This window comes from Porites lutea, chromosome 1, assembly GCF_958299795.1.
Source record: "Porites lutea chromosome 1, jaPorLute2.1, whole genome shotgun sequence".
NCBI classification, from domain to species: domain Eukaryota; kingdom Metazoa; phylum Cnidaria; class Anthozoa; order Scleractinia; family Poritidae; genus Porites; species Porites lutea.
Window position 1 is genome coordinate 1,810,344 of NC_133201.1, and position 24,520 is coordinate 1,834,863.

The 24,520-nt window shown below is 39.8% G+C and overlaps 2 protein-coding genes across 2 annotated transcripts; both read left to right on the top strand.

Annotated features, from left to right (window-relative positions):
• The first annotated feature begins 2,041 nt into the window (after positions 1-2,041).
• LOC140932101 (uncharacterized) lies at positions 2,042-14,568 on the top strand. The gene is made up of 14 exons (XM_073381778.1): positions 2,042-2,180; positions 2,428-2,619; positions 3,117-3,257; positions 6,238-6,375; positions 7,403-7,537; positions 8,910-9,047; positions 9,453-9,587; positions 9,787-9,924; positions 10,898-11,038; positions 11,575-11,712; positions 12,452-12,589; positions 13,108-13,239; positions 13,540-13,650; positions 14,388-14,568. The coding sequence occupies exons 1-14, from the start codon at positions 2,042-2,044 to the stop codon at positions 14,507-14,509; spliced, it is 1,938 nt and encodes a 645-aa protein (XP_073237879.1). The 3' UTR covers positions 14,510-14,568.
• Positions 14,569-15,544: 976 nt separating this feature from the next.
• On the top strand, positions 15,545-22,458 carry LOC140941771 (cysteine-rich with EGF-like domain protein 2-A). The gene is made up of 10 exons (XM_073390791.1): positions 15,545-15,930; positions 16,536-16,658; positions 17,150-17,374; positions 18,085-18,204; positions 18,961-19,095; positions 19,811-19,924; positions 20,612-20,716; positions 21,267-21,392; positions 21,973-22,053; positions 22,232-22,458. Exons 1-10 carry the CDS (start codon positions 15,834-15,836, stop codon positions 22,330-22,332), a joined length of 1,227 nt encoding a protein of 408 aa, XP_073246892.1. The 5' UTR covers positions 15,545-15,833; the 3' UTR covers positions 22,333-22,458.
• Positions 22,459-24,520: the final 2,062 nt, after the last annotated feature.

Sequence of the window (24,520 nt, forward strand, 5' to 3'; positions counted from 1 at the left end):
AGAATACACAGTGGAGAAAAACCCTATGAATGTGATCATTGTGGAAGATGTTTCAGCGAGGTGGGGACTCTCGGACGGCATAAAAGAACACATAGTGGAGAAAAGCCCCACAAATGCAGCCAGTGTGGTAAGGGGTACACTCGCCGAGACACTTTAAAGCAACATAAATGTAGAGGATCTCAGATGGAAGAGATAGCCCTTGAAGAGACTAATCCTGCCCGGTGTGTAGCAAGCACTGTCTTAGCCTGTCCTATTCTTCATCACAAAAGTATATTCACAGGTTACACAGATAGCAAAATAAAGATTGAGCAGCAAGACGGTCTATTGAGTCTCAGTGAGGTGGTAGGGCATATAAAACAGGAATGCACTGGGAAGGAGTATTTAATACAGGAATGCATAAAACAGGAATGCGAAAATTAAGAAGCATAAATCAGAAATGAGTGAAAAATAATACCTGGTAGGTAGTAAAATGCTCATGATTATTTTTATTTGCCTTTGTTTGCTCAGTTTTGATCTATAAAAGCAGTAATTTTCTTGTTATTCTCTTCTTGTTTTTTAGGGTGCTGGATTATTAATAAAAAGTAGGGTGAAATGGACAGCAGTGGTTGATGTGTGCCACAAGGTTTTATATTAGAGACAGTGCCATGTGACCATGGCAACATAATTGAATGCTGTTAGCTGTATGTTATCTGTTGCAATTCAAAGCCAGTTATTTTTCTCCATTACATGTTGAAGTAATTTCCCTATTGATCTGGCCCCAGTGCTTCAAAAGTTGGATGCCCTATCCACCGGATAAATCACTGTCCAACGGATAAGTGTTAGGGAAACCAATTGCGGTATCCAGTGGATAGTCATTTATCCAATGGATAACGCTATCCGCCTTTTGAACAACTGGGGCCTGGTGTGAAATCGCTTTTATTAGTAACAACCATTTTCTGAACATGTTATCCTGGGTTTGACACCCTTTTCATGTTAATTTTTGCACAGCTTTGATTCATTGTTTCTTTTTAATGTGTAGCCTAGCTCTTTTGTGATTGGTTTGGTTTGATATTAAATTGACAGCCAAATGAAAATGTCGTTGTGAAATTGTTTCACAAATACAAGATTACTGGATTAAGATTCTTTATTTTTATTTGACTTAATAAAATTGTAACAAATAAAATTAAGGCGCTCAATTGAATCACGTCATCATTACGATGACGTGAATCAATTGAGCATCCAAAAGTAACATTTTGTTTGAGAACATATGGAGCATGAATAAAAATAATTTATAGAGACAGTTTTTCCTATAGATAGAGAAAAGTGTTGTCGAGTGCAAAAAGCAGGGCGATTTGTAAGGTGAAAAAATACCTTGGCGTAAAATGCGCCTAAATGCCGAAGACGTCTCTCGCAACGCTCGTATTAAACTGCGTTATCAGAAGAGTTTACTTTGCTGTTCAGAGTACGCGCGCGCAATTAACGACTAATTTTGTCAGTTATCTGAGGAAAACAAACGCAATTACAAGAGCGGCAGTGGAAGAAATCTTCAAAATGTAGAAGCCTTCTTTAAGAATTTAATTATTCAAGGTATCCTTGAAAATGCTTCCTCTTTCCCGTCGGATTCTTGCTTTGTTGCTGATTTGGTTTTTCATTCGAACATCACTGGGGAAAAGTCAAACCAATGATCGTAAGTATTTGTTACTTTTTTCATGGTGTGTAAAAGTGAGTTAACCCCTTAAATTTGTTGACTGTTGAGAAACTTCTGACCACGCGTCCACGCTCATAGAAATCAACTTGAAATTGAAGTATTTTTGCTGGTTTTCGCGCTCTTTCATTTTTCATGTCATTCAGATTCCTTTTTATTGCCTCTTTAAAAACAGAACAAAAACAAAAACATGTCAGGCTGCTCAGATTTTGAGAAAGATTTCATTATATGGGACATAAGCTTTTCGAAGGAAACTAAGGCACCTTGAGCAACTTAACCACTGTTTCGACCCGAGTAACCTATTCCGGAATCCGAGAAATTTTTGCTTGTGGCATCCTGAATTCCAAACTAAAAATCATGGAATTCGGAATTTATTTCAAGGAGTACAGAATCCCGCGTAGGATTGGAATCTGGAATCCAAGTCAGTTCTACTGGCACAGAATCCACAGCGTAGAATCCAGAATCCATGACTACCTTGATCCGTTTATCAGTCTGAGTAATAACATCATCTTCGGGCCAGTCTCCCAACAGTGAATTTAACTCTTCACACCCTACTAGTACCAAGCATCTTTTTCATTCATAACAGTTTGAAATATGAATAAAATTTCATGGAGATGTCGGATTAGAAGCAAATTTAGAAGTGTTTTTTTCTTGTAAACTCTCTGTTATTCGGGTTGTAGTTGTCCCATTTTTCAATCAGCTGATTTTACTCTGAAAAGCTTTCCATGGTTCATTGTTTGCAGATTTGCACAAACGTATCTCTTATGATGACTCTATCCGCAAAGACTGCTGGGACAAGGAAGTAACCTTTCAGCGAAAGATGGAGGAGTTAGATAACAAGATAAGAACAGGTGGAATAGAAGCAATCTCGGCGAAAATTGCAAAGTCGATGATGCTCGTAGCAGCGAAGGCAGCTGCTGACGCAAAATGCAGAAGTAAGAAGTGCGATTATTTTCGCCATTTTTAGGAGACAGCATGGCTTTGTGGTCAGCGTGTCGGACCCATAATCAGACGGTTCCACGTTAGGGGCCAGCTCTAACGGGCCACTTGCTTGAATTGTCATGAACACACGCTTGTCGTGAAACCAGTAGCCAACTGGTTGCTTCCTGCCAGCTGGGATAATCCTGTTATGTTATATTTGAATTATTTGTTCCTAATTATTTGAGTGGTGTGCCTGAATAAGCAGTGAAAATCCCATAGTTTTGCGATCAGACACCCAAACACGAGCCGTTTGCTCAAAGTCCGTTAATCAAGTAACCTTTTAGTTTACAGCAGAAAACAAGGCAAATTCGATGTTACGACGTGCTTCTTCTTGTTGCCGTAACGTTCAATTCGCCATCTGCACGCTTTCTCCTTAAGTTTCACAAATTGCATTTCTTTTACAACAGTAATACAACTTCAATAAACTTATTTCTTAAAATTATTTTTGCAGCCATTGACGAGTGTTCAAAGAGAGGTGATCTTTGCCCCCCTTCTCTAACGTGCTTAAAGCAAAAGAATGGAGTTTATGGGTGTGGCTGTTCTAATCCGAATTACAAAGTGGTTGCAGCTGGAATCTACAGGAAATGCAAAGGTAAACTTGATGTGCCACCCCGGCTGTATTAGGACGTTCTTTTAGGCCATGTTAACACTAGGGTCATTTATACGAGGAAAAATAAGACGCGTCTTTCATTAAACACGTCCTAAAATAGACTCAAACTATCCCGTATAAACGGCACATTAAGACGCGACTTAGATAAGACATGTGTTAGGCGCTGTTCTTAGATAAGACGCGTCTTAGCAAAATTTCAAACGAAATGTGCCGTTTATACGGGATAGTTTGAGTCTTATTTAGGACGCTATCTTTCCTCGTTTAAACTGCCCTACTATATATACCATATAGCCTTTTGTGCTGACTCGAAAAGCTACGCGGTAACATATAGTATGAACACCTACCTGATAAGTGACTCTCCACTTTAGAGATCAGCACGGCACAGCCTCGCTCCGTTACAGAAATCGCGCCAAAATCAACGTTCTTATGTGTAAACAGAAGCTCTATCTGGTATAGCTTTCGCGCATGCGCAAAAGATATCCGGTATAGTGTTTGTATATAGCCTTAATCTCAAAGTCTCTTTGTTTGCTGGCCCAATTATCACTGAATAACTTTCAATATATACACATTGTCTGATCAAATCTGCAGTGTTCGTTTTCGTTTGTGGTAAGTAAAGGCACTGCCGAAACAGAACACTACCAGAGCATGTATACTGACAACAGAGTTAACCAATGTGGACCCTATGACATGGCAATGTATATGCTTGTACCTTTCCCGCCATCAACTTAAAATGTATCTTTAGCTAGTAAACCAGATTTATTCGATAGTTCTAGGACCCATTTCCCTAACGGCCTAACGGCCTAAACTTGTGTAACTTACTGACTGGAAGGAAGTGGCGGATCGGAGAAGGGGCCCAAGGGCCTGGCGACCCGGCTCCCCCTTATTTTAGACCAAACTGAGGCCCGAAGGGACGAAAAAAACTTTTTGAGACCGCCCCCCTCCCCTATCTCAGGGTCTGGATGACCCTTATCTGAAGATCTGAATCCGGCACTGGAAAGTGTCCTTGTTAGGCCAAGTAATCTTTATGTGTCTTTAAAAAATGTTGAAGTAGCAAGCATCAAACGTTTCGGAAGATGACTTAATCCGTTGAAAACATTAATTGGTCTTTTTTTAAGAATTTTAAACCTTTTCGGCCTTGTAAGACCTGTAAAAAAGTATTTTAATCTCAAGGGAATTGTACATTTTTATTAGCGAATTAATAAATAAATTAATTAATTAATTACGCATTAATTCACCAGTTTAGCAACTGTTTTGTATTTCAGTCGAGGACGAGTGTATGAAGAAAGGCTATTATTGTCCTAACAACTTAATTTGTGTGAAAGTTAAAAACAAGCTCTATTGTTCGTGCAATAAGGGCTGGACGATGAAGAATTCTGGAAAAAACGCCATTTGCAAAGGTATTTGAGAGTGTTCCATTTTATTGAATGCTCTTATTTGCTAGAAATACTGTTGGATTATATCAGTAGCCGTCTATCTCTTTTGTTTGCAGCCAGTATCTCTTACCGCTTTCCCGCTTGGTCAGTAAGGAGGGATTATATATCGTTCTAAGCAATCGTTTATGAGTGTAGATCGTTTCCACGTGACGTCACAGCGTCCATATTCATAATTGTTCAGTTCCGAAACAATGAAACGGCGGCCATGCTGGTGTACAAAGCGAATGTTGTGGGAGTTCAAAAGTTTCTTATTTGTAACAGGGTCTTTTATTGGTGGAATTATTGTCCATCGTTGAACGAGAGGTGCCCTGCTACGAACTGGGATCCTTATTAAATCAAGTGGATCCTTACTTCGTTCAGGATCATGTCGTTTTCTTGTTGGCCCTGGCTCTTTCAGTTAAGGGCAGAACTTCGAGCTTTTATTGAAAGGCTAACCGTCATATAGGAGTTACAGCTAATAGTATTTGGATAACTCACCTTCCTACGCGTAAAGGTGAATTTCCACGTTGGCGTAATTTTTACGTGCGTAGACGCGTAAAATTTACATGCGTAAATAAAATAGAAGCAATGTATGGAAGGTCACGCGTAAACGTAAAGGTTAACCTCTCTAAATGCGTAGTCTTTCATACGATGCTTCTATTTCATTTACCCACGTAAATTTTACGTGCGTTCGCTCGGAAAAAATACCAAAGAATACCAAAAGAGGAAATTCTATAAATATTTTGATCTTCACACCTTTACTACCTAAAGTTCATTTGGATTTTTCCATCAACAGGTGCAAACGCGTACGTGATTTGCTTTAAGATCACACTTTCTACCTGAAAAACCTTTCGTAACACATTTAGACACGTACTTGACTATAACCTCAGCTCACGACTCCTCTTCGCGCCCTGTTACGCATAAGGCCTCCATACTTCTCTGCCAGTTTGTTATCTTGAAAAGTGTATATTGTTTCAGTAGTGATGTTTTTTTCCCGGGGATGGGACATGCACAAATCGTTCACCCCCACACTGAAGGTGTCAGGCTTTGCAATTTGTCTGGCCTTTCAAAATCTGCCCAGCATGGTTGAACCCACCGGGAGCCTGGACTCAAGTGGTATAGTGATCCGTTTTCAGTTCTAGAGCCACGAAACTGTTAGGGCGCTTTCCATTTGTCAGAACCGACCGGCCAGACCATTCCCGTCGTGATGAGAAATTCACTTATTATAACTTTTCAGTCAGATTAGTCAAATTTTAAATGGTATGCACGAAGGAGAGGGTTTTTCAACAAAATGTTTTGAAAGAGCATTTTTCATTGTTAAAATGACGTGTTCGGCCAGCCAGTTTTGACTTATGGAAAGCTCCCTTAGATTCCACTATGTTTATTTACCTTTGAATACACGCCTTCTTTAGGGCCAGGCAAATTGTACATTTTGTTCATTTATTGTCAGTGTTCCGTTAGCTAATCAAACAACCCGTCTTGAGAGATTCGTGAGGCGCATTTTTGTTGGAGTTAATGGTGTTTACAAATGAACTATTGTCACGTTTCAGCAAACGATGAGTGCATAAAGAAAGGAGAGATGTGTCATTCTCCTTTACAGTGCCTGAAACAAAAGGACGGATCACATGCTTGTGATTGCGCTCCAGGTTATAAAAAGACGGGGAGTGGAAAAGGAGCGAAGTGTGAAGGTAACCAATCAGGAACCAACATTTAGGTCATATGACCTAATTTGTAAAATAATTGCAGGTTGACCCAATTCCCCTAATGGTCAAACCCTACGCGTAACTTACCGACTGGAAAGACGTGTTGTCATGTCCTTGTTAGGCCACCTACCCCTCCCCTAAGTCACAATTGTGCGCTAAGTGGTTATCCTTGTATATCAAGAGCGTCAATTCATTAAACACCATTTTTCAGCGCTTAGAAAGGTTTAAAAAATTCACAAACATTAAACGTTTTAGTTAGATGACTTAGTTGAAAATGTTTGATCTTTTTGTTTTATTTTTTAAACCTTGTGATCCTTGTAAGGTATAGATATAGCCCATATATGGCAGTACCCACGCCCCCCGCCCCCCGGCGGGGGGCGAGAATGGTTCTCCCATACGGCCACTATGGTTGTAAAGATCAAATGGCCGTTTACGAGAACTTACCCAGCTACAAAATGAAAGGAGGGGGGGGGGTGCAAAAAAACTGTTTGTTGATTTTTGGCTATACTGTTGTTCTGACAACGTTGTAATTTAGTCACAGGCGTAAAATTCAAGTGGTTTTTTGAAGTGTAACATGAAATGTATGTACTGAAACTGATATATGTTATTTGTGAAGAGCTGTGATTTGAAGTTGATTTATTATTTAAAGTACAAGATTCAGAGGAGACTAAGATTTCATTTCGGGTGTCCGCTTACGGGAGCTTAAAAACAAAGCCAAAATATAACTCGTAAACCCTTAAAGTTTTCGCGCCCGCTTACGGGAATGTAAACAGCTTTGAAAAAAATTAATACAAAGTTTGTGGGGGAGTTTAAACGGAGTTTTGTGAAGGTGGCCGTAAGTAGAGTAGCATGGAGCAAGGAGAGCTGTCCACTGACGAGATTATCCGTTGGGAGAGCTTCTACCAGCTGTTCTGCCGTAGTATTTTAATCTCATGTGAATTGAGCTTTATTAGCGAACTTATTAATTAATTACACATAAATTCATCACTTTAGTAACTGTTTTGTATTTCAGTCGAGGACGAGTGTAAGGAGAAAGGCTATTATTGTCCCAACAACTTAATTTGCACGAAAATTGATAACGAGTTCTATTGTATGTGTAATGATGGCTGGACTTTGACGAATTCTGGAGATAAAGCCTTTTGCAAAGGTATTTGAGATTGTTCCCATTTATTGATCTTATTTGCTAGGAGGCGTGTTGGATTATATTAGCTATCTAGCCCTTTTTTGTGCGCAACCAGTAATTACATCTTATCGCTTTAGCGCTCGGTCATCGGCAAGAAGGGTTATTGGCCAGTTCCTTATTCACCGGATAATTAACTGTCCAGCGGAATCATTATAGTATTAGGGAAACCACTGGGTAAATCTTAATCCAGTGGATAGCGTTATCTAGCTTTTGAAAAAGTGGGGCCCGAAGCAAGCGTTTTGTATAGATCGTTTTCCGATGAAGTCACGGCACCCGTTTCAATTATTGGACCAAAACAATGATACAGCGGCCATGTTGGTGAACAAAGCCAATCCCGTGGGAGTTGCACTCTTCCTGTGTAGACACTTTCTTTTATTTAATAAGTTTTCCAAGATGCTAACCTCGCAATTGAAAACTCTCTATGTAATCTACCCAAACCGAATTTTTCAATTACCAAGCAAGATGATAAGACATTTCACAGAAAAAGTGGAGAAGAGGTGAAAGATTAAATGTCCCTGTAAGAGCTTAAGACTATCACCTCACCTCAAGTCACCACTTCGCTCGCTCTCTGTTGTGGATAAAGCCTCCACACTTCTGCACCAACTGCTATCTTAAAAAGTGCATCTGGGCTTTGTAATGATATTTTGTACCGGAATGGGACATTAACCCACCGTTTAGCTCCCAAACTGGAATACCCGAATACTTTCCCAGCACGGTTGAACCAACCAGGGAACGAGATTCCTACTGGTATTCCTTCCAGGATCACCGAGGCACGACGTTAAGGCGTAACGCTTAGGGAGGTTTAGGCTATAAGCAGATTACAAAATGGGGAGGCGTGTGTGGAACACCTCGAACTCTGGATATGGAGGTCCAGGGTTCAAGCCTCGCCCGTCGCGTTGTTTTCTTAGGCAAGGAACTTTACTCCACTTTGTCTCTCTTCACCCAGGGGTATAAATGGGTACAGGCGACACACTCCTGGGGGTAACCCTGCGATGGACTAGCATCCCGTTTAGGGGGAACTAGCATACTCTAAGGCATGCTTCATACTACGGAAACCGCGATAAGCTCCAGCCGTCTGGGCCTTTGGCTCATGTGCGCCTTTACCCTTTTTACCTTACCAGGTTACAAAATGATTGGGTTTCATTTTTAGTTCCACGAAGCTCTTAGAAAACTAACGTACTTTTGCCTCTGAATACATGCCCGCTGTCAGGCTTAGGGACATTGTACAATTGGTTCGACCATCTTGTTTCGATATCTGATATCGTCTTGAGAGATTGGTGACGCACATTTTAGTTAGACCTAATTAATGGCGTTTACAAATCAACTATTGTTTCAGCAAACGACGAGTGCATAAAGAAAGGAGAGACGTGCCATTCTCCTTTAAAGTGTCGGAAACAAAAGGACGGATCACATGCTTGTGATTGCGCTCCAGGTTATAAAATGACAGGGAGTGGAAAGGGAACGAAGTGTGAAGGTAATATACAGTGTTGGATCAATCGATTAATTTTTCCAGGACTTTTTAAGTGATGTTTTCTTCGCTGTCGCCATCGTTATTGCTTAAGCTCCCACATTAAGAGTATGGTGGACTGTTCTTTTGACTTTCTGAAAAGTCTGTCGTCACAATGTGAATGTGGAGTGTCTGTCTGACCCACACTCTTCCGTAATATTAGTGCAAAGAGTAGACCATAAAGTTTGCTATAGAGTGTTTTCACGTGACGTCTCGGCGGCCATATTGGTGTCCCAAACCAGTCCTGTGGGAGTTGAACTCTTTTCTTATGCAAACGCTTTCTTTTGTTCTAATAAGTTTACATAGACGCTAGCCACGTGAGTGGAAACGCTCTATAGCCATGACTCACTAATGCAGGTTTTGTTATTTCAGCGAAAAATGAATGCGTTAAGCAAGGAGATGTCTGTCCCTCTGCGCTGCTTTGCCTCAATCGAAAGGGATCTTTTGCTTGTGGCTGTGATCCTGGTTTTAAGGTGGTTGGTTATGAAGAGGCGAGGACTTGCAAAGGTACCATTTGCTATTTTGGGTATCAATAATTTGATGTTTGGTCCACTCCCCATTTCTCCGCACCCCGGCAAACAACCCCACCCCCTCCAATACCTGCCACGATGGTCGTGAAGTTTGAGCGAACTCTCTGAGAGCGTTATTGCTCCATCCTCACTGCAGGTGAGCAGTTGCCAAAGCGTTTTATGAATAATTATTTCAGCCCTAGACGAGTGTGACAAGCAAGGGGACAGCTGCCCCTCTGGTTTACAATGCTTAAAACAGGCCAGTGGATCACACGTCTGTGGCTGTTCTGCTGGTTACAAGGTGATAGGAGAAGGAGAGTGGAGATCTTGTCAAGGTATCATTGCAAAAGGCTCGTACCCAGTCGCTGTTTATGTGTATTTAAGGCGAGAGAAGTAAGAGAAGACTGGGGTTAGGTTAAGGCGCGCAGTGTCATGGGAAGGGCCTCATTTTAGCCCCATTCTTCTCTCTCCCGAAAACACTTAAATAGCAACTGGATACGAGTCTGTCATTGCAATTCAAAGTAGACAGACTGCAAATGTAGTAGTTGCTAAAAAATATATCTACGAAGCTTTACACAGACGTATTGGTGCGTACTGTTACTTGATTACGAGTTCCTGGAAGTCCAACTTCTTTTTTTTTTAAGTTGTGGCGTTTGTTTGGGACTCATGAGCACTGACACCTATTTCAGATTGTGTTGAGTTGGTTTTGCAATCCTCAGTGTTCTGGCCATAGTCTGTTCTTTGGAGATTTTTTTGTTTTTTTGTTTTTTGCATTTTACGTTGAAATGTCTTGAAACATTCACAATTTCTCACGTAAACGCTGCACTATTATTCAACAAAACTCTACGATTTCTGAAAACGCTATTGCCTATAAATCAGTTAGGTGAAGTCTTTTAATTCACTTTACCTCATTTAACCTTTCTAAACTGACGGTTTACCGTGTATATCAGGCCATTTCCGAGTTACCCAAAGCCTCTGTGTCAAAGCGAGGCTTAGTGCGAAGCCATTGATATAAAAATGACTTTGAATCTCTTGCAAATAAAACTCATTTTCACAAGAAAGTTTTAACCTCGTTTTGATAGTGAGAATTTTTGGAACTCTGAAATGGCCCGTTAAACGATATTTATGTATGTTGACCATGTTTGTATCCACTGACCTCGTCCCAGGGCCTCTCTTTCTTCTTGGGAATACAGCATATTTGACACAAAGAGTGAGGATTTGAGAAAACAATAATAATAAAAAAATTTAACCTTACCGGGGCAGCTGATAGTTGTGGCACTTAATGGTAATCAAAAGAATCTTTTTCAGTCATGGATGAGTGCGACAAGCGAGGGAATAGTTGTCCTTCGAGATTAAAATGCATAACACGAGACAATATAACTCACGACTGTGGCTGCGAGAAAGCTGACAACGTGGTTAAAGGAGAAGGAAAGAAAAGATTTTGCAAAGGTAAGATAATGTTCATTTTTTCAGGCCCCGGTTGTTGGAAATGTGGATATTGCAATCCACTGGATAAATACTATCCAAAGGATAACGCAATCGGTTTTCGTAATACCTGTCCACTGGATAGTGTTACCCAACTTTTGAACAACCGGGGACTGAATAGACTCTACGGGCCAGTTATTTACACGTTTTAGTCAGTTTAGCCAGTGTTTAAGACAAAAACCCGTTCTAAGCCATTTTCAGTTTGTCGAACACTTTTATGTAAACACCGGTTATTGTGAACAGTTACATGAAAGCATATAGCGTAGATAAGAACGGCAATTTTCTTCTTAAAATAACCCAACTAAGTTGACCTAAGTTTCTTGGAAAAATGGAAAAAAAAGAGGTTTCGAAGAAGATCGATTATTAGAATTTTTTTTTGGACTGCTCCTTCTCTCATATTGCATATATCCTGCCGTTCACCAAATGAGCTTGGGTTGCCTGTGGTAATTGAACGAAGACTTCAAGATTGATTATTCATTTCTCGACCCTCTCTGTTTCAGAAATGGATGAGTGCGACAAGATAGGGAAGTCTTGTCCCTCTAATCTCAAGTGTCTTAAGAAAAATGGATCTTTTGCTTGTGGCTGCGAGAACACTGGCTTTATTGTGAAAGGAAGTGGAGAGAGAAGGACATGTCAAGGTACAAAATCACTATTAGAGAGATTAAGAGTCACGTTTATGACAAACGGCAAACGTGAGATTGAAGTTGAGAATTTCTCACAACAGAAAATAAGCGGATCATGAAACTGTCCAGGACAATTCTTATGGATAAAACTGGCCTGAAACAACTTATTTTTGAGTAGAAGTAATAAACAGTAAACGACAATGAAGGGGAAAACTTTGTCACTTGGTACAAATTCATGTCTGCCGTTTGGCGTAAACATGAATCTTTATCTCTCTATTATGTAAGATTCTCTGTAAAGAGATACCGCGAGGGGAGCAAGGGTGGCGCAGTGGTGAGAGCGCTCGCCTCCCACCAATGTGGCCCGGGTTCAAATCCCGGCGTCGACGCCATATGTGGGTTGAGTTTGTTGTTGGTTCTCTCCTTTGCTCCGAGAGGTTTTTCTCCTGGTTCTCCGGTTTTCTTCTCTCCTCAAAAACTAACATTTTCAAATTCCATTTCGACCAGGAATTGTGGACGACGGAACCACTATGTGGTTGTGTAACCTCTAAATCGTTATTAATTATGATTATAATTATGATTATTATTATTGTTGCATAATTGGAGTTCATTAGAGTGATATGTTCGTTTATAGCTGTTTTGAAAACGCACCAGCCCTCCCCGCCCACTCCCTGATGTTCAAACCTTTCACTGAGTCAATGTTTATAACGTAAATATGAACTACACCCGAGATATGGTTGTATCTGTAATATTTCAGCAAAGGACGAGTGCGCAGAGTATGGGGAAATTTGTCCTTCTGATGCACAGTGCAAGAAGCAAACCAATGGATTTTACACTTGTGTTTGTGGGCCTGGTTATAACATTTCAGCAGTGGAATGGAAGAAGACTTGTGAAGGTACTAACGTCGAGGCTCGTTTCAAATATACCCGGTGTGCCAGAATAAGTCTTTCATCGCCCTGTTCGTGGTCACTAGTACATGGACCTTTATCGACTTAATATGGAATCAGCACTGGCTCTTACAAGTTATGATCATATGCTGTATTTGAATACGTGGCTTTGATTTCTATCATGACCGTATGACAAAGTATTTTAAATATTTAGAACATTACTTTCTTTAATTAACTATTTTGATTTCTTCTACTTTAATCCTTTATGAACTCGTAAAGGAACTGAAAAATAACATCTGCCTTTCTGATGAACTGAGGAAACCTTTTTGACGAAATGATGGGGGAAGGAAAGGATTCTTACGGGTATTTCTTTCTCTGTTTCTTTTCTTTCTTTTTTTTTTTTTTCATTTTTCCATCCACTTGAAGACGAGGTTAAAAAGCTTGAAATTTGTTTCTTGAAACCCGTTTAACTCATAGTCTTTGCTGCACCAGAACAGAAAGCGGCTGACACCATATTTTGCCTCAGATGTAGATGAATGCAAACAAGGAAATCATCAATGCAAAGGAAGTGGTCAGAAATGTGTCAACAAACAAGGCTCGTACGAATGCCAGTGTGAAGAAGGATATCTAAAGAGTGGTGCCAATAACTGCAAGTTAGGTAGGATTGAATATAGATGAAAGCTTAATAACGGACTTAACATGAAGCATAAGGTCTAACAAACAGAGAATTAGAATTTGCGTTATTGTCAGTGGTGTGACATCAGTTACATGACTGTATAAGGCGTTAATAGAAGACCATAAATAGGCAGGTAAAATACTTGGCGGTACAGCAAGAAACCGATGAATCCTTTCCCAGGTGGATTCATCGGTTCATTTGACGTACTATGATCACCGATCCCGATCCAGATTATCCGAATGGAACGTAGCACGGCCAAATGTCATTTATTTTTCATTACAGATATATGTCACATTGTCAGATGCAAAGAACACGAAGTATGTCATGAAGGAAAATGCAGATGCAAAAAAGGCTTCAAAAAAACTAAGGCAACCAAAGGAAAGTGTGTGAACGGTAAGCTCTGATCCTTTCGTAAATCCTGAATAGCAAAAAAAATTTATAATGAAGCTCTTCGTGTATGCACCTACCTTGCAACTGCTTATCAAAATGAGCAAGTGGCAATCTGTGTATAATAAGAATTAGGCGATAAGTGCGCGGAGTTTACAGTGTTTTGATTCAGTAAAAACCATTTCTTCTGACCTTTCTAAGGGCTGATTTTCAGTGTCGCGTAATTTTTACGTGCGCAAAATTTACGTTCGCAAATAAAATAGAGGCAATGCATGAAAGGTCACTCGTAAGCGTAAAATTTGAACCTCGCTCAATTTCTCGTTTACGCTCAGTACTTTATATCTTGCCTCTATTTTATTTACGTGATTAAAATTCACGTGAGGTAACGTGCGTAGCCAAAAACGCTTCAGTGGAAATCAACCTTAACTCACTCGCTATTGGTGGTGAAACTTGTGCGGCATATCTATGATCCGGGTTTATAGTGAATCTTATCATGATCAACTCTCGTTGTTGAAAGAATTAAGGAAATCTGACGTATGTGAGTCGACTGATCTATACTCCCAGCCTAATAACCAGTAAAGAAAATGTAAGCTATGATTCCTTCTCATAGTAAATATTTTAGACTAACGCATACCCGTCTGATAGTAAAGTAATGAAAAGAGTTAAGGTGGACAAAACTTACTACACAAATCTTATGATGTTTTTCTCTCTTTATTATATTATATTTTATTATTTTATTTCAGTTCTTGCATTATCCGCAGCTGTGTCCCCTCATTCCACTCCTGGCGCCATTTATTTGGGAACTTTCATCATTGGATACTTAGGGATACATTCGATACTCGACATTTCTACCGCTCAGCTGTAAAGTAACTCAGAAATTTTGGATTCTTGTTTCCAATAAAGCGATCTGTACAAAGCACTTTCCATGTGGTATTGTTGCGCATACTGAGGCACTCATCATTCTACCGGCCTTTTGATTTAAATATTTTCAAACTGCTTAAATATGAAACTTGCCGTCTACTCATTGTAAAATGACAAAGAAAACGACGTAACTATTACAGTGGCGTATTTGAGGCGTTTTCAGATCTTCTATTTAGTTGGGTGTGGAGAGCTAGCTCATCCAGACCCTAACAGAAAAGGGGGGCCTGGCCTCGAAAATAATAGTAATCTATTCCCAGTGGACGTTCGCATAACAAAGGCCTGGGACTCAAGAGATGAGTTACGGGACATGCGAGTCCGCAGGCGAGAAGGCGATAGGACTAGACCAAGATGAGAGAAAAAATCGGGGGGGAGGGAGGGTCAAACAAACGAACCCCAAAGCAAAACGGGTGTAGACCCCCACCCCACAAGGGGCTTTGACGGGCGCATGAATCCAATCCTTCCGCCCTTGCAGCCAAACTGGACAAATTTGCTTACACACGTGTTTATTTATATAGAGAAAGCCACTCCCGAGGGAGAAACGCACACACACTCCTGAAATAGATCTCTCGCTGCTAATTCGTCAGAATTAAGGCCAGTGTTGCGCGAGCGAGCACTGGGAATAGCTTTTCTATGCCCTGTGGGCGTCAACAACTCGTTTTTTATTCTTTATTTCTTTATTTTCTTTAGTTTGTTTTCCATTTCTGTGTGCTTACTTAACTCGCCAATACATTCACTGCAGTTGCGCGCTCGTTCACAGATCTTACTGGCGTCCCATTAACCATGGGAGATTTGATAACGAAATTAGCTGCCCCATTCTTTTCGCTTTTACTTACTTGTTCATAATGATGTTGGTCAAATTAAAACAATTACCAGGAATAAGTGGTACCTGGAGATACCTTATTTACGAATAATACCTGCTTACGTGTCTATAAGTACGCCGGTACAGGGCTTGCAAAGACTGCAAAATCTTTTTCTCTATCACCTGTCTCAGTACGTTCGCTTGCGCGCATGGACAAAATTAAGAGCGCTGGAATCTTTGGACCTACGTCATCAAAGATAATTGTTTTCGATTGTCAATTAGTTATAACGAGTTCGAACAGTTTCTGTTTTCTGTTTTGAAAAACATGGTCAACCCCATTGGTTTCTAGCTATTAACTCTGAAAACATGCTCCAAGCATGTTACGGAAATACATGGACTAGTTTTGATCGACAGGGAGGTAGAAGATGCGGAAACACTTTCAAGAGGGCTGTTGAAGTACTCTTCAAAAATGGGAACTGACATTAAACACATCATTCTTCTCTTGGGTATTTGTTTCGTAAGTGTTGCGCCGACAAGAAGTATGAAGTACTTTCAACTCCAATATCGTAAGTCTTTTGAAGCTGTATAACGTAACAAAAAAAGATTTTTAATTGGAAAGCTTATTTCAGGCCCAGAACTGAAAAATGACCGCGGTAACACAAAATAGTTTGAATTCCGAATTTTTTTTTGTTTTCTTTCTTTTCGTTCTCTTTTCTTTTGTTTTTTATTTGGTGTTTATTTGTTTGCTTGCTTGTTTGTTTGTTTGTTTCTACATTAAACCGATTCATAAAGAATATATTATTCTGGAGAAAATCGGTCTGAATATCTTTGATTCACTACGTCAATGAGGAGCGAATCTAAATCTATTGAATTATAGTATGGTTTAGGTCCCGTAATTTAATGTAAAAGCACCTTATGAAATGTCCACAACACCAAAAATGATAGCCATTTTTGTAAGGATTACAACCACAAGCTATCCTGCGATACCTATATAATTCAAATATTGGAGTGTCTTCCCTCCCTCGTGCCACCCCCACCATATCTTTATAAACTGACGAGAGGGTAAAGTAAATAACCAACAAAGTGAGCGACAATGTGAGTCTCTTGTTCAAAAATTCCAGCCACACAAGTCTTACACACTTGACATATTTTTATCTTTTATTACTAACAGCTGAACCAGGTCGCTGTTCTGACGACTGGCCCTGTCCAGGAAATAACCCATGTATCAGAAACGAATGTCACTGTCCAAAACCTAACACAATCGGTAATGGACAAACATTTTGTACTGTGCCAGGTAAGGAAAGGGAGCCACAGCGAGACCCGGAAATAATTCATGTATTAGGAACGAATGCCACTGTATGAAACCTAACACTATCGGTAATGGAAATACATGGTGTACTGTTCCAGGTTAGGAAGGCGAACCAAAGGGAAGCTAATTTACAAAATGTTTCATAAGAGAAAAGGATAGCACTTCAAGAAAACCAGGAGAGGAAGTATTTTATCGTGAAAGTGAAAACTGACACTGAAAGATTAAAAGCTGGCCGTGTTTTTCCCCACCTTTTTCCACACCCATTTGCACCATGCTTTCATCACGTACTGTTGTGTCTCGATCTTTGCATTCTGTTTGGGACACATTAAATTTAGTCAAGGCCACCTGACCATGAATCAACCATCGGGAATCCCTGTTTAGTTGAGTGAAAGTCTAAGAATATATAGGCATTTATCTAAATTATAGAATTCTCAATATGGGCACAAGAAGAATAAACCTTTCTGTTCACTTGACAGATCATCCTGGCGGTCAGTGGAGTCCTGGATGTGACAAACCTGACGGCAAATGTGGGCATTACACCAAGAAGAAGTGCGACTGCGGACACTATAAGAACTCTTACTGTATTACTCAAGGGATAGTATCTCAAATACCAGGAGTTTTGGAATACACCTGCAAGTGCAAAGAAGGATTTTTCGGAAGACCAAATGGCGCTCACTATAAACATTGTCTAAGCCCAAAAGGTAAATTAAGCTGAAGGGACCGGCGATTTAACGTCGTTCCCAGGTCTTCACTAGCACCAGACAGGGAAATTCTATTGGAACGAGTTTGCCTTTGAAGCTGAAAAAACCGAAAGCGACCTAGCGCTTCCTCTAGTTAAACATGGCATAAATTTGGAGATCATATCTTGTTAGTTTGTGCCAATTAGTGATATATTGCTAATTTAGGGCCTGTTTACATGGAGGCGGGGGACCCCAGGTAGGTGAGGTAACGCGCATAGGTGGGGTAGCCCGCCTTTCCATACAATCTCTCATTTTAATTTGATCACATTTACATATTAGGTGGGGTGACCCGCCACACACACACCTACCTGGGGTCCCTCACCTCCATGTAAACAGACCCTTAGAAGGAGAGTTATTAATAAGTCATCGATAAAAATAACAAGTTTGTCAATGAACACTTACAAATTGGGTTAAGCGCTAAACTATTTGAATAAAACCTTTCAGCCAATTTGAGTTGCATCTAGATAAAATTACGCAGCCGTGTTGAAAGGAATAAAAAAAATTCGCTAACGTCAACGGATGCGAAGAAGTCCAACATTTTTAAAGATACATGAAACAAAATGGAGCGAACACGTTACTTATTTAGGTTTCACCGCAATATTTTATATATAGAAGCACGATTGAACGTAATTGTCTGAAATGACTTTGAAGCGTTGTTTTCTTTCAAACAGTCGATAAAGATGGGCGTGTACCCTGTATAACCGATCGTAACTGCCATAAACAAGCCACCTGTAAAGACTTCAAATGTTACTGTAAGAAAGGTTACAAAGGAAATGGCCACAAGTGTATCGGTAAGATTTGAACCGTTCCTCAGCTAAAGGAGCACATTCCAAAGTTTGGAATATGTTGGTCACTAGATGTTGTGTAATTGGTCGTCACAGTATCTTTATCTTGTATCCAGCTTTTCTGATCTTTTCAACTTGCAATGTCAACTGCTGAGATGACGCCCAAAGTTACATGAAGACGAATAGAACGGACTAAACTTAATTAATTTAAAATCCAACTAGTGGTCTCTTATCAATGCTGCGTTCTGATTGGTTGAGCTACTTCTAGGCTATACGTTATAGCCCAGGTAGCGAAAAATGCGGGCTTTTTGGCGGCAAAAAAGGATTAAAGTCTAGCTTTAACTAGATAAAAATTTTTTATTCTCGATATTTTTGACCAACTAGTTGAATTTTACTAAAACAATTATTCCTCTCGCCCTCATGGCCTCTGAGTCAATAGCCCTTGAGGCTAAATAAACGGCGAAAATGGGGGGCATGTTTAAGTCTCTCAAGCTTAGGTTCAGGCCTTCTTAGGCTTTGAAATGTATAAATTAGAGGTAGACCTGTGATATCAAGTTCCTAGCTGCATGGTAAAAAATGGTGGGTGCTAACCTTTGGGGTTAAACCAAATCTGAATCAATCTGCTCAACCCCCAAAAAGATAAATAAAACAATCCGGTAAAAAGAGAGGCAATAATTCACTTCAGTAACTACAACTTCCCGGCAGACGGAGTCATGTTCTTAATATGACTAACGAACTAATTACAACTAAATTTTATTTCAGCTCTGAATGAGTGCGTTAAGCAAGGAGATTTTTGTCCCCGTCTCTCAGAATGCAAAAAGCAGGAAAACAGCTCTTTTGCCTGCGTTTGCAAAAGTGGCTTTAGAATGACTGGAAACAAAAGCCTAGCCTGCATAGGTAAGTATCACAAATTTTCTTCGTTTTCCTTCCGTAACGAAGCCTTTAGTCGCAATGGATGTAGTACATCCCCAGGATTAAATTACAAGGCAAATAATACGTTTTTGAATAGTCTTACAAAGAACTTCTTTGAATTTCAAGTTTTGAATTTACGTCAGTTAAAAGTTATGGAAAGGGCTAGGCTCACAGTTTGCTCGTGAATGTACTTAAATTTTTCTGAATTTTGGCGGGTCCGTTGTGCTAGTATAGTGGGAAGGGAGAGAGATTATAGGATATGAAAAGTGCGGGTTCAACCCTGGGTTGCGATTTTCATTCTTTTTAATAGAAAATGGAAGCGACCGTTTACGAAAGGGACGCTGGCTGCGTCGACGAACAACCCAACCTCGTTTCCAGGATCTCTCTTCCTACCATTACCAAGAGGGATTGGGAAGAAGAGGAACCTGGGACCGAGGTTGAAGACAGCGTTCATGGTTAAAAATGCTTTCCATTTTTGTTTTAGTTCTGTACGGCTCATTATAAACTTGTTTGACACGAACCAGATGAGTTCTTACCAGAGTATGAATTTTGTTTTGTTTTGATTGTTTGCTTGTTTGTTTGTTTGTTTTTTTGAGGGGGAGGGGAAGGACTTATACATTTTAATATTAAGGTGCAATATACAAAGACCTTGTGTTTCATCTAGATAAAAGCTATCGGGATACTTATTTATAATCTACAGATATCGACGAATGTTCGGAAATGAAACCTTGCTTTGCAAAGTGTAACAACACTGTGGGAAGCCATCAATGCATTTGCGAAAACGGCAAACCAACGAACGAGAGTGGCTTCTGTGGTAAGGCCTTGAACACTATTTGTTCCCTTCTGATCAGAATCCAGCGACTAGTGCAACACATCTTCACAGTCAGAAATATAGATGATGCTAATTTATGACAAATCCTACTAACAGTAAAACCCTCAGATTCATGACCTTCTTAAATGGGATCTGATACCGCTAAAATTAAAAGGAATTAGCAAACAGCTACAAATGAGTGTAAATTAAACTGATAACTGAGATTCGAGCACCCAACCTTATGCAGTCCTTCTGCTATTACTCGAATTACAGCTAGAACTTTGCAGTGTCATCATTTACCCAAGCATGTGCAGTTGCACCTTATTTCGCCCTATTCTAAATCCCAATGCATTCATACTTTATAATCACTCTTCCCTTGAGCTTTCCCTTAAAAAATGAGAGGGGCATTTTTCATTTCCCTACCCACCAATTTTTTAAGGGAAAAAACTTGAGGACGAGGTATATCTATAATTAGCCACTTTACTGCTTAGAAATGTTCTCCTTATTACTAAACTGCTTTCCTTCAATAGAACTTTGCTTATTCTTGGACAAAAAGCTTGATATCATTTTGATACATCCCCATCCCACCCTCTATAAGTCAAGCTGCTCGATAATCATCCCCTTTATCCTGGTGCAGCCGTACCTATAAACAATGTATATGATATATAACCTCATGCCGACTTTTTGCAGACTGTAAATGCAAGGAATACGGGAATGGAGACTGTCCAAAAGGAAGCTCAAAATGTTCTTGTAATGATGGATATAAATACTCTGAAGAGGAAGACAAATGTGTTGGTACGTGTATGATGCCTTGTATTATGATTAGAAAAAATACTGAGATCCGTGACTTAAAACATATTGTACCTCTGGGATATTCTTCAGGGTTTCTTCTGGTAATTATAATTTCTTAATACAGTTTTACTTTTTTTCCCCTTTTTCTGGCTCCTTAAAAACAGTGTTTTAAAATCCTGGCCCTGGTTGTTCAAAAGTTGGATAGCGCTGTCCACCGGATAAATCACTATCCAGCTGATACTTGTTGGGTTAACCAATTATTAAGTTATCCGCTGGATAGCGATTTATCCATTGGATTATAGCGTTATCCAATGCAACTTCTGAACAACTTGGACCTGTTTTTTAGGTTTGTGATAGATGAGGAACTGCATTGAGAGCGTGGAGGTCCTACCAATAAATCATTATTTGTATATTTATTTAGTTAGTTTGTTAGTTAGCTACGGTTTAGTAAGTTAGTTAATGTTTTTTTTAATATTTATTTATCGAAGACATATCAAAATTTTTCAAAGGACCGCTTATCTACCTAACGAAATCTAGCTTTTACTGTTGACAGATATAAACGAATGCGAAAAAAAAAAGAACCCTTGTGCGGGAGCTGGTAAACAATGCATCAACCGAGCAGGATCATATGAATGCCAATGCAAAAAAGGATTCGTAAAGAATGGAAATGACTGTGATGGTGGGTGGTGTTAAATGTTAGTAAGCAACTAAGGTACCGCTTTATGTTAGGTAATCCAGATTCTGGAATCCGGGAAATTTTCCTTGTGCGTTTCCCGCGAAATAACGTCTGAGGAACAAGCGCGGGCAGAAATTCCATACTGTTGACGCGTCAGTATACCCAGATCTGGGTAGTACATTTGATTGGCTAGTCCAACAATTTGCTTCAACTAATCAGTAGTGGCACGTCATCAGGCTTTCCACAAGTTTCCCGAGATTTCTCAAAAAGTTGCTCAAAAGTTGCTAAAATAAAGTCAAAAGTTGCACGAGAAGCTGCACCAGAAGTCGCCAAGCAAGAAAATTTTGGAAAGCCCTAAACGACCCCCATGTAACTAGAAAGTAGACTTGCTACAAGTCGGCCTCTCATAAGTTCTTGAAATAGGTGGAGCGATCTGTAACTGGATGTTAATCTTGAGCCGTGGCATTCTTACACAAAAATGTTGTTCTTGTTAACGTTAGGTTTTTTGTTTTTCAAATACATATAGACGACTAGTGACTGAAGTTTATTTACAAGCTTTATTTTTCTATTTTTCTTCTAACAGCCATTATCACATGTGCGGATATAACTTGCAAAGAAAACGAGATATGCCACGAAGAAAAACCAAAAGCAAAATGTATTAAAGGTAAACCTCTACCAACTATTTTTCGCGTTGTGAGTAGGAAGCAGCTAGTTCATTTGTCTTTAATTTTTATTGCCTGGAACTACGATTTAAATTCACGATTTAATTGTTACTGACAGCTACGTTTTCAAAAGTGAGTTCCAGTTTACTTATTGCTGTTTTGCCTTGTTTTGTTTCATAGTTCTCGCACTATCAACTGGAGGGACCCATTCTTCTTCCTTCAGCATTTACCTCGGTGTCATGCTCACGGGATACCTCGGAGGCCTGGCCCTAGTGGTATAAGAAGCTGGGCCTGAGAATTCATTTACGACAAACTACTGCCTTTTCTTATTCTTTTAATCGGAGCGAGCAGAACCTCAGAGGAATTGAATACTTCAGTTCGTTAGAGGGGTTTTATTATAATGATTTTCACTTACTTACAATGTTTAAATGATTGCCTTGACTGTCTGGTGCTTCTTTCTTCAATAAAAACGCGTTTCTTAGCTACCGTGTGGGCAGTTTTTTATATTTTATATCATATTATTTATTCTTTAGAAATAAGACAATTGGCAATTACACATCTAATTTGTTACTTTTACGATAAGTTAGAACTTGCCCCCAACTTCAACTCCGCACCCACCCCCCCCCCCCCCCCCCCCTGCTCTCCCACTCCTTCGCAAAGCCGTGATGCTAATCCTCAGGCTGCAAGCTGCTATCAGTATTACAGCCATTTGAAGATAGGTCTCAAACTTATAGTAAAAGTTCATTACGTTTTGGTCAACACAAAAGTGTCACGTGATTGAGAATCTCACCGGTTATCCATTACTGAATTGCTGTTTGTTGAAACAAGAAAGGTGCGCACTTTATCAGAGAAATCAAGCTTGACTCCTTTTTTTATGAAAAATAGGAAAAGTTGGCCTTAAAGGCCAGACGACCAAGAAATGCAGTGATGAGTACTGTCACGTGACTGGAGACATGAGAAGAACTGGACGAAGGCGGACGAACGCCTAAGGTGGGACCTAGATTAAACACAAAGAAATTATTTAATAGATGTTAAATTTATTTTTTCCTGCTACTTGTAATACAGAGCTAATTGTTGGACAGAGGGGACCAAGCAAAACATCAACAAAATCCAAAATGTGAAGAAATGTACTATGACTACTATTGAACAACAGTGATATTAAAAGATATTTTCCTCCTTTCCAAACAGTTAGGCGGCATTTTATACACACAGCCACAAAGGCTTACTTAAGACGAAGCGTGAAATTTTACAACGAAAAGGTACTGCTGGTTAGAATTATTTGTGCAGTTATTCAAGCCATACGCCCGAGATTGCATTGCGTGAGATAGTGGACATGAGATGACAACTTGATAGGAAAGGTTACTCACCTGAACGTCTGACACAGCGACCCATGTTATTTCTTCTATATCCCAATGCACTTTTGCATCTGCACTTTCCACGCCGGCACTCTTCAGTTTTTTCATCGCAGTTACACGCTCCTTTAACTATTGCTAAAAAAGAAAAACGTGTTTCACGTTGACAACAGCTGATAGAAGGGAGTTTAAGCAGCGACATTTTTGAGCGACGCACATTAACCGGAAGTGAGCCTTTTTTTCTTTTAATAAGCCTTGACGCCACCAAATTTGTATTGCTAAGCGTCTTTACGCTTATAGAGACGATTTGCACAAACATTTGGGCAAAAGAAAGAATGCAAAAAGTCCACTTCCGATTGCTGTGCGTCACGGCTCAAAAACGTCTTTCCCTTGTAGCATGTTGATGGTGTGATGGTGTCTATGGGAGATTGTAGCGATAGTGATGGTGATGATGATGATGATGTTGAGGAGGAGGAGGATGATGATGATGATAATGATATTAATAATGGTGCTGATAATAATAGTGATGATGATGATGATGATGATTGTGACCGCGGAGAAGGTGGTGACTGTGAGGGTGGTTATTTTTCAAATAGGAGAATGATTGGAAAATCCCTATTTCCATTCATTTTTTTTTTAATTAGAAGTTTAAAACAATTAAATTTGTGTCGCAGAATTGTTTCTGCGCATTCCTACCAACGCAAAAGCCTTCATCGTTCACTGAAAATCCCGGGAGACAAGGGACACACGTGTATGAGCCTGGAGTGTTTCTGCAGCGATCTCCAAAGCAGTTTACCTCAGGTGTTAGGCATTCATTGATATCTACATGAAGGAAGTATTAAAGGAAGGATTAAAATGTGTGATACCTGTAAAGTTCTGAGTTACACAAGAAGGACATAACCTTAGCCCCACGTAAGGGAATCCAAAACAGTCTTGGATTCTCGGCCGGGTTGTTCAAAGCTGGGTTAAGATAACCCAGGGTTAGTGCGAGATTCGAATTTAGATACAAAAGCTTAAAACGTATTTCAGTTTTAATTCTTTTTGTCTACAAGTTGATGATTGGAAGCTCTAAAAATAACAGAGAAAACTGTCCAAGAAAATGCTTTTGAACTCAAGA